The sequence below is a fragment of the Mastigoproctus giganteus genome, chromosome 11 (genome assembly GCF_048544385.1).
Source record: "Mastigoproctus giganteus isolate SK-2022 chromosome 11, ASM4854438v1, whole genome shotgun sequence".
In the NCBI taxonomy this organism is placed as follows: Eukaryota; Metazoa; Arthropoda; class Arachnida; order Uropygi; family Thelyphonidae; genus Mastigoproctus; species Mastigoproctus giganteus.
In genome coordinates this window covers 56,909,314-56,922,649 of record NC_143585.1, presented here as the reverse complement: position 1 = coordinate 56,922,649, position 13,336 = coordinate 56,909,314, and the positions used below count along the sequence as shown (strand labels likewise).

The following is a 13,336-nucleotide window of genomic DNA, read 5'->3' as shown; positions in this document are numbered from 1 at the left end:
GTCCAAGTTTGCAGATGATACAAAGGTTGGTAGGGTTGTCAAGGACACTACTGACACTATGCTGCTGCAACAGAATCTGGAAAGGTTGAGCAAATGGGCTGAGAGGTGGCAAATGAAGTTTAACATTGACAAATGTAAAGTACTACGTATGGGAAACAGCAACCCCAGAGAAACATATCAACTCTGTGGTACTACACTGACAGTGGTAGAGAATGAAAAGGGCCTAGGGGTAATTGTTCAGGAAGATATGAAGTTTTCTGAGCAGTGCAGACGGGTGGAAGAGTAGCTCATGGTGTCTTGTCAATGATATACAGGAATTTTTCTAGCTGGGATAAGGAAGTGATTATTCCCTTGTATAAGGCAATGGTCAGACCACACCTTGAGTACTGTATACAGGTCTGGAGGCCTCATTTCAAGAAGGATGTAGAGCTGCTGGAACGAGTACAGAGAAGGGCATCAAGATTAGTGAATGGCACAAAGGGGTACTCTTACGAAGAAAGGCTTAAGTTTTGCAAATTACAGTGTCTGGAGACTAGGCACCAGCGGGGTGATCTGACAGAGGTGTATAAAGCCTTGAATGGTTTGAGCATGCTCAATGCTGATGGGATTCTTCCTCTTGCTCAGAATAATCACCTGAGAGGGCATAAATTCAAATTTAGAAAAGACAGATGTAGGATAGACATGCAGAAATTTGCCTTTAGCCAGCGGGTGGTTGGTTGGTGGAACAGACTTCCAGCCCTTGTCATGGAAGTTGATAGCCTAAATAAATTTAAGGCTCAGCTGGACAGATATTTTGAAAGAACGGAGGGGTGAAGTGGAAGTTTTTTTTTTTTTTTTTGGCTGATGCTGCATAAGCTTGCTTTCTTGCATCATATGCCTCTACTAATGCTAATGCTAAACTGTATACAGGGATTCATTAAAGGCTAAGCTTGAAGTTGACATTCCGGTCATTCTACCCAGTGCCATTGCTTTCCAGTGTTAAAATTGAATCTTCAGTCAATCTGTGTATTTCATTTTTAATTTTTACTGGTAACCCGAGATTATGTCAAGAAATAAGAAAAGAGTATTAAAAAAAAGAAAAGAGAGTATTCAATGAAGAATGGGAATTGCAATATTGCATTGTTGCAGTGAACGAAAAAATGATGTGTTTGCTCTGGAATGCCATATCGGCAACAGTGAAGAAATACAACACATATCAGCATTATGTGACTCATAAGGACAACAAATATGCTAAACTAAAAGGAGAACCTTGAAAGTCTGTGTTTAAGAAAATGAAAGATGGAAAGCAGCAGCAGCAACAAGTATTCAAAACTACAGCAGGACAAGGGACTGACATCAAAGCAAAGCAGCACAAATGAGCATATAGATTTGGAAGAAGAGGTAAGCCATTTAGCAATGTGGAAATCATAAAAGAATGAATTTTTTTTTTTTTTTTTTTTATGTGAACCCCAAACATGAGAGGTATTAGAACCTATAGTACTTGGTACCATGTTTGGGTTAAATGGGTTGAAGGAGAAGTATGGGGGAGGGGGGGGGAATGCCGGAAATTTTGCTCTAGAGACTAAACATGGGTTTCACCACTTCAAGCCTCCAATAAGCAAAGCAGTGGTATTTCACCGGTTGATGAAAGTCATCTACCACTTGTTGTTGTTGAAGTTGTGCGATGTTTAGATTTAGCTAAGGTTAATAAGTACAAACAACTACCTCTTTCAAGGAGGGCCATAACTGATTGGCGTGAATTAGCTCATAATATAACAGAACAACTTCATACGATATGCCAAAGCGGAGCCATTTATTATTTGATTGCCTTGGATGAATCCACTGACATTACTGACTCAGTGCAGGTGTTATATTTTATTCATGTTTAAACTGCAGATTTTCATTGTCACAAGGGGTTACTGACTTTGGGTACTCTTACTGCCAGGACAAGTGGAATTGACATCGTCATCATCTTCAAAGTAAAATGCCGTGAAGCAAAACTGAATTTATGTAATTTAGTAAGTGTATGCACAGATGGCACACCTTCCATGAGAGGAAAACAAGAAGGATTTGTTGCATTACTACAGGAAGAATTGCCAGATCTAGATACTTTGATTTGCTTTCACTGTATTCTTCATCAGCAGAATCTGTGTACCAAATCTACTGTTTTAAGTGACACATTAAAGTTATAGGTATTGTAAACTACATTTGAACAAATACATCATGACATCAACAATTTTGCAACCTGCTTCAGCTTAATTATGAAACATTCAGTGTGGATCTGCCATATCATTCTAAACTGCACTGGTTGTCCCAAGGACAAATATTTGTCAAACTTTTATCTTTGCAAAAACAAATCACAAGCTCTTTTGAGGAACTGAATCACAGTGTGAATTGTCAAAAGTTGAATCCTGCAGAGATATTGCATTTTTTGTGTAATATAATGCCAAAGCAAAATGAACTGAATATTTTTTTTTCAAGGTAAAACCAAACTTAAATATATGTGGCTTAAAATATAGGCATTTTGGAAAAAGCTGACCTTTTTCAATACCTTGCTTAACTGATCAGAACTTTCAGCTGAACACTTTCCCGAACTAGCAAAAGTAATTAATGAACAGGATACAAACAAATCATTTAAGAAAATGAGACATGAAAGAATACACAGCTGTTCTAGACTCCCTGATTAAAGAATACAATGAAAAGTTTGCTGATTTTGAGAAACATGATCTCAAACTGAAACTAGCTTTTCAACCACACCTGACTGATGTCTCTGAAGTACCTGATGACTTATAGATGGAATTAATTGAACTCTCAGAAGATAATATTCTGATGTCTTTATTTAACACGATGAAGGATCCTTTTAAATATGGAAAAATGCTGTTGAATACCCACATGTATGTCAACATGCTCATCGAATGCTATCTTGTTTTGGCACAACCTACTGCTGTGAATAAAAATTTTCATATATGACAAATAAAAACAAGCATGAGTTCTCAGATGATGGATATTCACTTGAGAGGACCAATTGTTGTTGTTGTTATTTTGATTTTTAGGAGCATTAGCGACTAAGGCCATATTGCTCCGGGATATGCGGTGGTCATTCTCTGACCTTTCCGCATACTCCGTATTTGGTGGTCACGGGCTCGAACCCCGATCTAATCAAGCGTGTGCTACGCACTGCTGCTCCTTCCCACCTGGCTATGGAGACGCTGGAGGATCAATTAAAACTAAACTCAACAATGTTAGAACCAAACATCAGACTACTATCTGGAAATAAGCAGTCCCAAAAAAAAGTCATTAAATGGTTTGAGGTCTAAATTCTTCCATTTTTAGTTTTGTTATCATTTTTGCTAATTTTTTTTGTTTAAATTCCTCATACAATAACAGGCTGTCATTAAAACTGTAAGTATTCCTACAAAAATATTACTTTTTTTTGTATATATTTAATTCTCAGCATGCAGCCTAATAGTATCTTGGCTAAATAAAATTTGGCCTTCCAATGTAAAAAGGTTCCCCACCCCAGGTCTATCTTATATCTATCACAGGCATCTGCATCTCCTGAGAATTTGTGTCCCATGCACTTTTCCTCTCTGCCATGAGTCTCATTAATTCATGTGACATCCATCCTAAACTTTGAACATTATTTCTTATTGGTGTGAAAAGCCTAGTATCTTCCAAGATTAATTCCTTGAATGCCTCCCATTTAGAATTTGTTGTTGGCAACATCATCAGTTGGTCCCACTGTATAGAATTTAAAAAATCTCTGAGACCACTGCAGTCACCTTTTTAAAAGCAAACACCCTTCTGTTTACCCCTGATGGTAGTTACATCTTTAAGTAAATCCCACATCAATATGCTGTAATCACTGCCACCTAGCATTCCTTTAACTGCAGATTCTTAAGGCAAGAAGAATCACTGCTGATAATCAGTTCAAGAGAATTAATCCCTCTCAAATGTGCTGCTGTAGAAAACAATCATCCAATAAATCCACAAAAGTCTTACTAGTGAGTGAGTGTCCAACCCACAAGTTACTGTCTATATCTGGGAAGTTAAAATCCCCCATTATAAGACAATCTGATTTACTGGCCCGCTCGATTTCTCTGTACAGTTGTTTGTTGTATTCATCAGAGTCATTAGGCCTATAACACACTCCTACTCTCAACTTGGTTTTCCCAGTGCTTACTCAACTGACTCAACACTGCACTATCCACCCATGTCAACTGGATGCACTTCCTTAGATTTTGTTTCTTAACTATCAGCATCATGCCGCCTCCTCCCCCTTCTATCCTGTCTATTCCTTCTGTACACATTGTACTCCCCAAATTCCAATTCTGCGTTCCTTATCTCTGTATGACACCATGTCTCTGATATCCCAACATCATCACCCTTTGGTGTCTTCACCAGCACCCTGAATTTGTCAAATGAATCCATGTATTTATTTCTTCCATGATGATTCCTAACAGTCTTTGAAATCCCCAGTACCTTGCTTTCCAGAGTGCTGCTCATTCCAACAGAAGCAGTGCAAGAATCACTTTCACTTCTGCCTGTGGCTACTGTTAATCTATTAGTCTGTGAATCCCCCCCCCCAAGCTAGCAGTTTTCTAACCCACCTAACACTGCCTGAATAGCATCAGCAAATATACTTGCACACTTTCTATTTAAGTGTATTAAGTGTATTCTATTTAAGTTTCCCTGTAGAAACATTCTCTCCTTATAGAGATTATTATGGACTGCAAGAGAATGTAAATATTTTATTAATATTAAAAAATGGTAAAAAATACGTTCAAGTAATTTCATTTGCTCAATATATAGATTAATAACATAAAAAATGAATTGTATCTCTGTTAACTGAAACTAGGATAAGATTTACCTTTCAACTTGTTTGGATGTTGATGTTGCATCAAACAGATGTCTGAAATAATGGAATACTGACTCAAAGGTCAGCATACTCTTGAGATAAGGATAGTATGCTGGATGTCTAGCAATCACACCTAAAAAAGTTTATTTAACCTGTTTTAAGAATGTCAGGCAAAGTTTTACTTAATAATATAATTTAATAAACTTAAATATATACCAGCAATATGATATGCTAGTATGATCTAATGGAAATGCTGTCATGAATAATTGTTGATCAGCCAGTGATTTTATATACTTCTCTGCTTTAAGTTCTAAGCACTTAAGAGTGCTTTTCTTTTCTTAAGTGATCAGACCAAAACTTTTTAAAGCATTAAAAACACCATCCATTTCTTTGTGACCTTATACTTGGAATTTTTGGTACATGAGCTACCCAAACCATAATGCATCAGTTGTTATGGTACACTAGTTTGCACAAGAGCTTGTTTGTAGACCAATTTGTATGTGTCTGGACTGAGAAACAGAAAATAACTTGGGGGGGGGGGGGAAGCTACTCTTAACCCGAGATGAAATTAGCTAACTGTAGCTGCAAATAAAGATGCTGTCAAGAATTCCTCTAATCCAGGAATCGGCAACTGTGTGCCCGCCAAAGGGTTTTCATGTGCCCGCAACAAAAATCGGAGCAATCACTCCTAGGTCCCCAGACTATATTGGACTGTCTGGTTACCGCTAACCTCAGGTACATTAGGATGGGATGTTAAATTTGTCTTGCAGCAATGGCCTTCCAAGTATAATAGGCAAAGAAGTTGTAAAATGTTTTCTTTGAGGTTTTTCCAATTGTTTTAGTCTTTTTCGGATTTCTTTATTCCGATTTCCTCGAGTTTTTGAACCTAACCTTCCTGGTCCTGAAGTTAGGAAGTCCGAAGAGAACCCTGCAAATCCAGTGATTTCGTGACACAAATATCTCACTTTGGCAGTTTAAATCTTCATATGCGTCATTGGAGAAAGCAGTGTAGGGTATCGAATTTAAGAGTTACCATTAGTACGGTACAGTTGCAGGAAAGTGACCCAAACATAATAGGATATGGACTGGAAGAAACCCGCTGTTAATGAGAAAAGATTACAGTTGAGTCTTTGCTTTGTCTTCTCATGAAAAGGGTGAAGCTAGATGACCTTTAGTCTCCTGATGTAGAAATTTAAGGAATAACGACAGTGTTTTGAGGAAGCATTTTTCCTAAGAATTTTTCAAAACAGCCTGAAAAGGAAAGTATCCTTTTTGGGCAGTTCACTAAGATTTTTGTTGAAACATGACCATTAATGAGAGAACTTATAGTTTCTCAGTCCCTTTTAGATACAAGTGTATATGTGGGTAGTGGAAGAGATTTATTTTGTGTTTAATTGGGCGTTTTTTTGTGAAAATTTAACAATTTTATATGTTAAAAGAAAATCAAAAGTATACAATTCCTTGGTATAATTTTATATCATATGTTTATTTTTAGGTTGATCCCACAAAGAGTAGCTTAATATAAGTGGAAAAAGACAAATGGGAAAATCATATATCATATAATTTCAACAGTGAATGGGAAGAACAATTCTGCTTTATCACATGTAAGGGAAAGTGTGTTTGTTTTTTGTGTCGTAATTCTGTGGCAGTAGCTATACGAAGCATAACATTGAGAAGCATTTTAAAACAAATCATAGAACCTTTGACACAGACTATTCACATAACTCTGCTATAAGGAAAAACAAAGTTTTTGTATTAAAATCTGAAATTTCAATTCAATAGTCACTTTTTCACTAAGCATAATATTGTATTGATAAGTCTTCAAATGTAAGGATATCATCTTTCAATATTGCTTATGTTCTTGCGAAAAGAAAAAATCCATTCAAGGACGGAGAACTAGTTAAGGAAGCAATGTTGTCTGCTGCAGATTCACTTTTTGAATATTTCAGCAATAAATTGGTCACTATTTTGTTGATTAAAGATTTACAACTATCTGCTAACATTATAAAAAGGAGGATAGAAGGAATTTCAAAAAATTTAAAGTCACAGTTGTTGAGTGACCTTTACACCTGTGCCTACTATTCATTACAATTTGATGAGTCAACAGACATAACAGATACAGCAAAGAATGTTTTTTTACGATAATTTGGTAAAGAAGAACTTCAATAATTCTTTCATTGAAAGGCAAAGCTAGAGGAGAAGATATTTATCAAGCATTTAAAGATTGTGCTTCCAAAAACAAAATTCCTCTTCAAAAACTATTCTCAATGACCACTGATGGTGCACCTGCGATGGTAGGTATCAGAAATGGTTTCATTAGTCAGTGTAAGAAAGATACTTCATTCCCAGAACTAATTACATACCATTGTATTTATCCACCAGGAAATACTCTGTGCAAAAGTAATTCGTTTGTTTTAAGAATATGATGAATGTGGTAATAAAAATTATAAATTCCATTTGTTCTTCAAGTTTTCAGCATATGCTATTTAGATCTTTCTCGAAAGAAGTTTAATCTGAGTATTCAGATTTGATATTGCACACTGAAGTATGATGGTTAAGTAGAGGAAATATTCTGCAAGTTACTTCCCGAAGTTTGAGTATTTCTCGAATCCAGAAATGAGGAATATCAACAACTTAATGACCACATTTGGTTGCTAGATTTAGCATTTCTCACAGATATGAATATGAAACGTAATGTATTAAATCTTGAACTTCAGGAAAAGACAAGAATACTGCTGAAATGACTGGTTTAATCATTGCATTCAAAAGTAAACTAAACTTGTGCAAATCTGACATAAGAAAAACGTCACTGTTACACTTCCCTTATTTGAAAAAAGTTTATTATCAAAACTGACACTGAAAAGAGTTTTAATTTTCAGCCTTTTGTGGAACATCTTGAAGAGCTAAAGCAAGAATTCAGATAGAGTTTTCAGGATTTCAAGAAAATTGAACAAGTTGTGAAATATGTTCTAAACCCCTTCAATAATGTAGATATTTCTGAGATTTCAGTATTAATTGGAAACTTATTTAAAACAGACATTGCAGAAACTGAACTAGAAATTGTTAACCTTCAAAGTGACATTGTTTTACAATCATATAAAAAAAGATAATGACTTCCTGAATCAGGTGGACAAGAATAAGTGTCCTTTGTTAAAAAATGTAGCACTAATGGTGAACTCTTGCTTTGGCTCAACATACCTCTATGAGTCATTATTTTCTAGCATGAAATTCATAAAGTCAAAGAATAACTCTAGACTTACAGATGCACATCTAATTGATTGTTTGCGAGCTGGGTGTTCACCTTATACTCCAGATTTTCGTTCAGTAACTGAAGAAATGCAATCACAAGTTTCACATTAATTTTAATTAAATTTTATTTTATTATTTAAAAAAGTAAAATCATAAAATAACATTATGTATGACAGTACATTATGTAATGTACGTATTAATTTTATAATTTATATCTTTCAATGTAAAACCCTTAATAAATGTATTATTCTTTGGTGCCCACGACCGTTAATATCAAAAGTAGCCCGCCACCAAGAAAAGGTTGGCGGCTCCTGCTCTAGTCTCCAACAGGATTCAAACCCTGATTTTTCTGAATGACTGACAAATGGCACACAAAGATCATCCCCTTGTACTAATGATCAGTATACTGCTAAATCCAAACAGATAAAAACAGTCTATTCTGAGGGCTAACTAGACACACAGAAAGTAATCTCCCTCCTACAATTTTATCTGTGGAATTGGTTTAATCTTTTCAAGTTATCTTTAATAATTACATGGTTAATTTTCATTTTAGCTGTGCGATACTTATTATACCATACCATTATTTCTTCCTTTCCACCTTCTATATATTTTTTTCTTTCCTTTCCTTTCCTTTCTGTCCCTCTCCATTAGCCACCACCATGACTACACAACTATTACTAGAACATGTGGAAGAAACATATACCAAGGGAGACACTTTTTTTTTTTTCATGAGAAATACAAATTTATCCAACAGATATGCACTAAACACTTGAATCAATGTGTGATTCACCTTTTAGCACTGAAGGATATAAACAGGAAATGAAGTTCTCCTGAAAAACACAAGACCAACAACATTCAGAAATATTAAAGTACTCTGTCAGAATAAGGCTGCACATGTTTTCTTTTCCTTAACAATACAATACTTTTATGAGCTACTACAAATGAGAAAATTCAGATAAAATAAAATGACACTGCTTTTTTTTTTTTTTATCAGTTTTATCTTTTTGCCATGACACCATTCTTTTTTTTATAATTTCTCCAATTGGGAGATGCAATTTTACCTTTAATTATTATTATTATTATTATTAATAGCCATATGGTGCAAGGAAGCCTGAGGCTTATGCTGCACCAGGAAAAAAAAAGTTCCCAAGTTACCCTGAGAGAGAGAGAGAGAGAGAGAGAGAGAGAGAGAGAGTCAAAAGTTGAAGGGAATCACCAAGAAAGAGAAGAATGATGATATCCAGCTCAGGACACTGGGTATGCCAAGCCCATACTCACCAGATGTGAAGAAGGTGACACAAGAAAGTGAAATAGCCATGTGTTTAAAAGCAACACAGTCAATTTTTTTTTTTTTTTTTTTTTTCCCTGCTCATGGTTAGATTTCAGACAATTTAGTTTTGTTTTTTCATAATATGCAGAAATTACATGATGAAAGGAGACCAACGTTACTGAAACTTGAATATTCTGCTCCTGGTTTCAGTTTAAATAATTACTGTAAACAAGCAGAGAGCCTGTTTTTATTCATTTGCTTGTATCAACAGATCAGCCTTAAAATGTTTAGAAGTCGAGTGGGAGGGTGAACAATAAATGAAAATTTTGAATATAAACAAAAATTGGGATAATTGCTTTCAGAAAAATTCTTAAATGTAATTTTATATACCTCCAAACACAAAAGGTGTAGATTCTATAATATTTAGTACTGTAGAGAATGTCATAGACAACAGAAGTTGAAGAGATAAATGAGAAAGAAGAAAAGTTGGTTCTGTGAATTTGAAGTTGTACAGTAAAACGATGCTAACTGGTTGTGGTACATGATTGGTTTGGATGAGAGTGTGTGTGTGTGTGTGTGGGGGGGGGGGAATTACAGAAATCAATTTAGAAGAATACCCATGTATCTATAGAAAAGCATGAAACACAAACAGAGCATCTATGAGACACTGAGTGGAGACTGAGTATCATTAAAGATAAGCATAGAAGCAACAGACTCCTTTTTGCAAGATCAGTTGCAAGACTGAGTTTTATAAAAGATTGAAATTAACTAAGTTATCTTTTCCCCATTAGAGAATTACCTGGAAAGCATTTAAGGAATCGGTGGCAGATATTTGAGAAGATAAAGCTTTTTGGGCAGGACAAGGTATCTCAAACTGGAAGGTGGAATGCAATGCACTATCACCAGTAAAACTATGGATGGTTGTTCCAGTCAGCATGGAAGATGTTTACAAAACCATTATACCAAACACAACCAAAAGCCTTAGAAATGTCAAGAGCAACTGCTTGAATTTCACCAAAATTTTTTATTGAATTAGTCCATAGATAAGCCAACATATCACTAGTGGATCATCATGGAATCCATATTGTTGATCAGATAGAAGATTTCAGGGTAGTTAGGAGATGGCAATTAATGGATTTCTCCATTACGTTGGAAAGTGTGCAATGGGTCAATAATTGGATGGGAGAGATTTGTCACCATTTTTAGGAATTGGCTGGATATGAGTAACTTCCGTTTTTTACATTTACATTTCTTATTCCACTGATGGAATAAGTAATGTAAAAAGGTGACAAAGAGCAGGAGCAAGCTCAGTACAGGTTTTGAGAACAAGTGATGAAATACCATTCAAACCTGGAGATTTATTGGCATTAGGATTGCTCAAAATTCTTCTGATGTACTTTTTTGCAGAAGACTACAGGAAGCATTAAGTGGAGTGTACTTGGAATGGTAGGAGGTGGCTTACCAAGATCACCAATACAAACGTTTTAAAAAAAGCAGGATACTAGTAAGTTGGCTTTATCTTTAGTTGAGGAGGCAATAGACCAATAGATCTTAACAGAGATTGGAATATAGACAGTCAAAATCTGCAGCCAATAGTTTTGGCAAGAGGCCAGAATGTTTGACTACCGTTTGGACAGGTGCAGTATAACCACAGTCGTTTTTGCGCCAGTAATATCAAAATCAAATCAGACTGTTTGGACAAGAAGCAAGTTTTTTACTCTTAGAAGTAGTTGGTAAATGATCTAATTTGGATTAATTAATAATTGCTTTACAATTGTTGGAAGGTTGTGTAAGCAGAAGATGAACTTGGAGATTTGGATGTGAGCTGATTGAAATACACAACATTCTTGTCTTGAATAGCCTTAGCATATTTATTGTAAAACCAAGGTTTAGATAAAGGACAAGATTTTAAAATAGAGTCTGGAATTAATGATTTCATCACTACAAGAATAATTTCACTGACACAATCTGAGCAAACGTTGACATCAGAAAATTTGAAACAGTATTAGTATTAGCAATGGCCACATGGTGCAAGGAAGCCTATGGCTTATGCTGCACCAGCCAGAAAAAAAAAAATAAAACAGCATGTGTACCCTGTACACACAAAAAATGTTTTATGTGTAAACATCTTTGACAACACATACTAAATTTCAAACAGCTAAAACCGAAAAAAATTTATACATGTTTTATGCTCATGCCAACTACTTACTCTACTGATGTAATGTTTTATGCACATGCCCACTTCTTACTCTACCGAATCAACATTTGGAAGTGGTTAGGAAAATAGCCATTAAATCTCTCATAACCATTATAACAATTTACGTTCCCCCCAAACCAAGAATTACAATAACAAGACTTAGAAGATATACTAACTCAATTACCTCCACCCTTCTGTATACTGGGAGACCTAAATGGACACAGCCCTTTGTGGGGTAACACAACTATAGACTGGAGAGGAAAACAGATTGAAAAATGGATAGAACAGAATGATTTAACCCTGTTGAATGACAGCACACGTACAAACACGCATCTTCCATTGAGAACCGGCACAGCTATCGACCTATCAATATGATCTCCAACATTATTTCCAATACTTGATTGGTCTGTACACAGAGATTCTCTCAGCAGCGATCACTATCCGATAATCATTACCATGACATTAGGAACCACATGTCAGTCACATAGAAATCCCAGATGGAAAGTAAATGAAGCTGATTGGGAAATGTATAAATCTATTGCAAAATTAGATGCAGATATTATCAAGAAAAACCATAGATGCAGCAGTACAATATGTAACAAATCTAAGCTGCTGAGCAGACTATTCCAAAAACATCATCACACCTTCCAACACATCCAAAATCATAGTGGAATGAAGAATGTTTATACGCCTAAAAGAGAAAGAAATAAAACCTGGAATAATTTCTGAAGATATCCCACTACCTCGTATTATTCAAAAAGGCATGAGCGTGAGCCAGATATGTTAGAAGATCTAGTAGGAAGGCATTCTGGATAAAATTTGCATCATCCACTTTAACAAGTTCCATACCATCTCAAACTGTCTGGAATAAAATCAGCAAAATGAATGGCAGATACCAGATTAATCCACCTCCAATCCTAAACTGGAATGGACAAATCACCGCACAGCCTTCAGAAATAGCCAATGCACTGGCTGAAACCTTTACCAAAACATCAGCAACCACATCATATACTCCTAGTTTTCAAATATACAAGGCAAGAATAGAAAAACACAAACTGAATTTTTCCACAAGGAATGAACAGTACAACCTTCCATTAACTTTTCATGAATTAAAAACAGCTCTGTCGCAGACAAAGCAAAGCGCTGTAGGACCAGACCAAATTCACTACAATGATAAAGGAATTTGACAACCAATCCCAAATGGCATTACTTGAACTGTATAACAAAATCTTTCAAACAAACTCGTTTCCAGATAGTTGGCATCATGTAATAATTCTAGCTTTCCCAAAACGGGGAAAGGATCTCTCTAACCCATGGAACTACCGTCCAATTGCTTTATCACGTTGCCTAGGAAAAGTTATGGAAAAAATTATCAATGCTTGTTTAACATGGTATTTAAAAAGAAATAACCTTCTCGATCCAGCACAGCATGGTTTCAGAAAAAATCGTTCAATGCTAGATTTAATTATCAAATTAGAAAACAGTGTACGGAATGCATTTATCCAAAAGGAACATCATGTTATGATCTGTTTTGATATAGAAAAGGCTTACGATACGGCATGCCGTTATGGAATTCTCCAAAACCTATACCTCCTTGGTTTACGTGGACATCTTCCTAAATATATCCAAAATTTCTTGCAACACAGGACATTCCAAGTTAGGTTGCAGACAACCCTTTCAAAGATTTTCATCCAAGAAGAAGGCGTGCCTCAGGGGTCTGTGCTTAGCACTACCCTTTTTGCTATTAAAATAAATACAATAACCGAGCACATTCCAAGAATCA

General features: G+C 35.6%; 1 protein-coding gene across 3 annotated transcripts in view; it reads right to left on the bottom strand.

Annotated features, from left to right (window-relative positions):
• The window catches only part of LOC150078025 (uncharacterized), a 442,574-nt gene that overhangs the window by 26,087 nt on the left and 403,151 nt on the right, over positions 1-13,336 (bottom strand). For all 3 annotated transcript variants that reach the window (XM_090384338.1, XM_090384339.1, XM_090384340.1), the window contains exon 16: positions 4,850-4,970. In XM_090384338.1, coding sequence (XP_090240464.1) covers positions 4,850-4,970 — 121 coding nt within the window. The remainder of the gene's footprint in view (positions 1-4,849; positions 4,971-13,336) is intronic.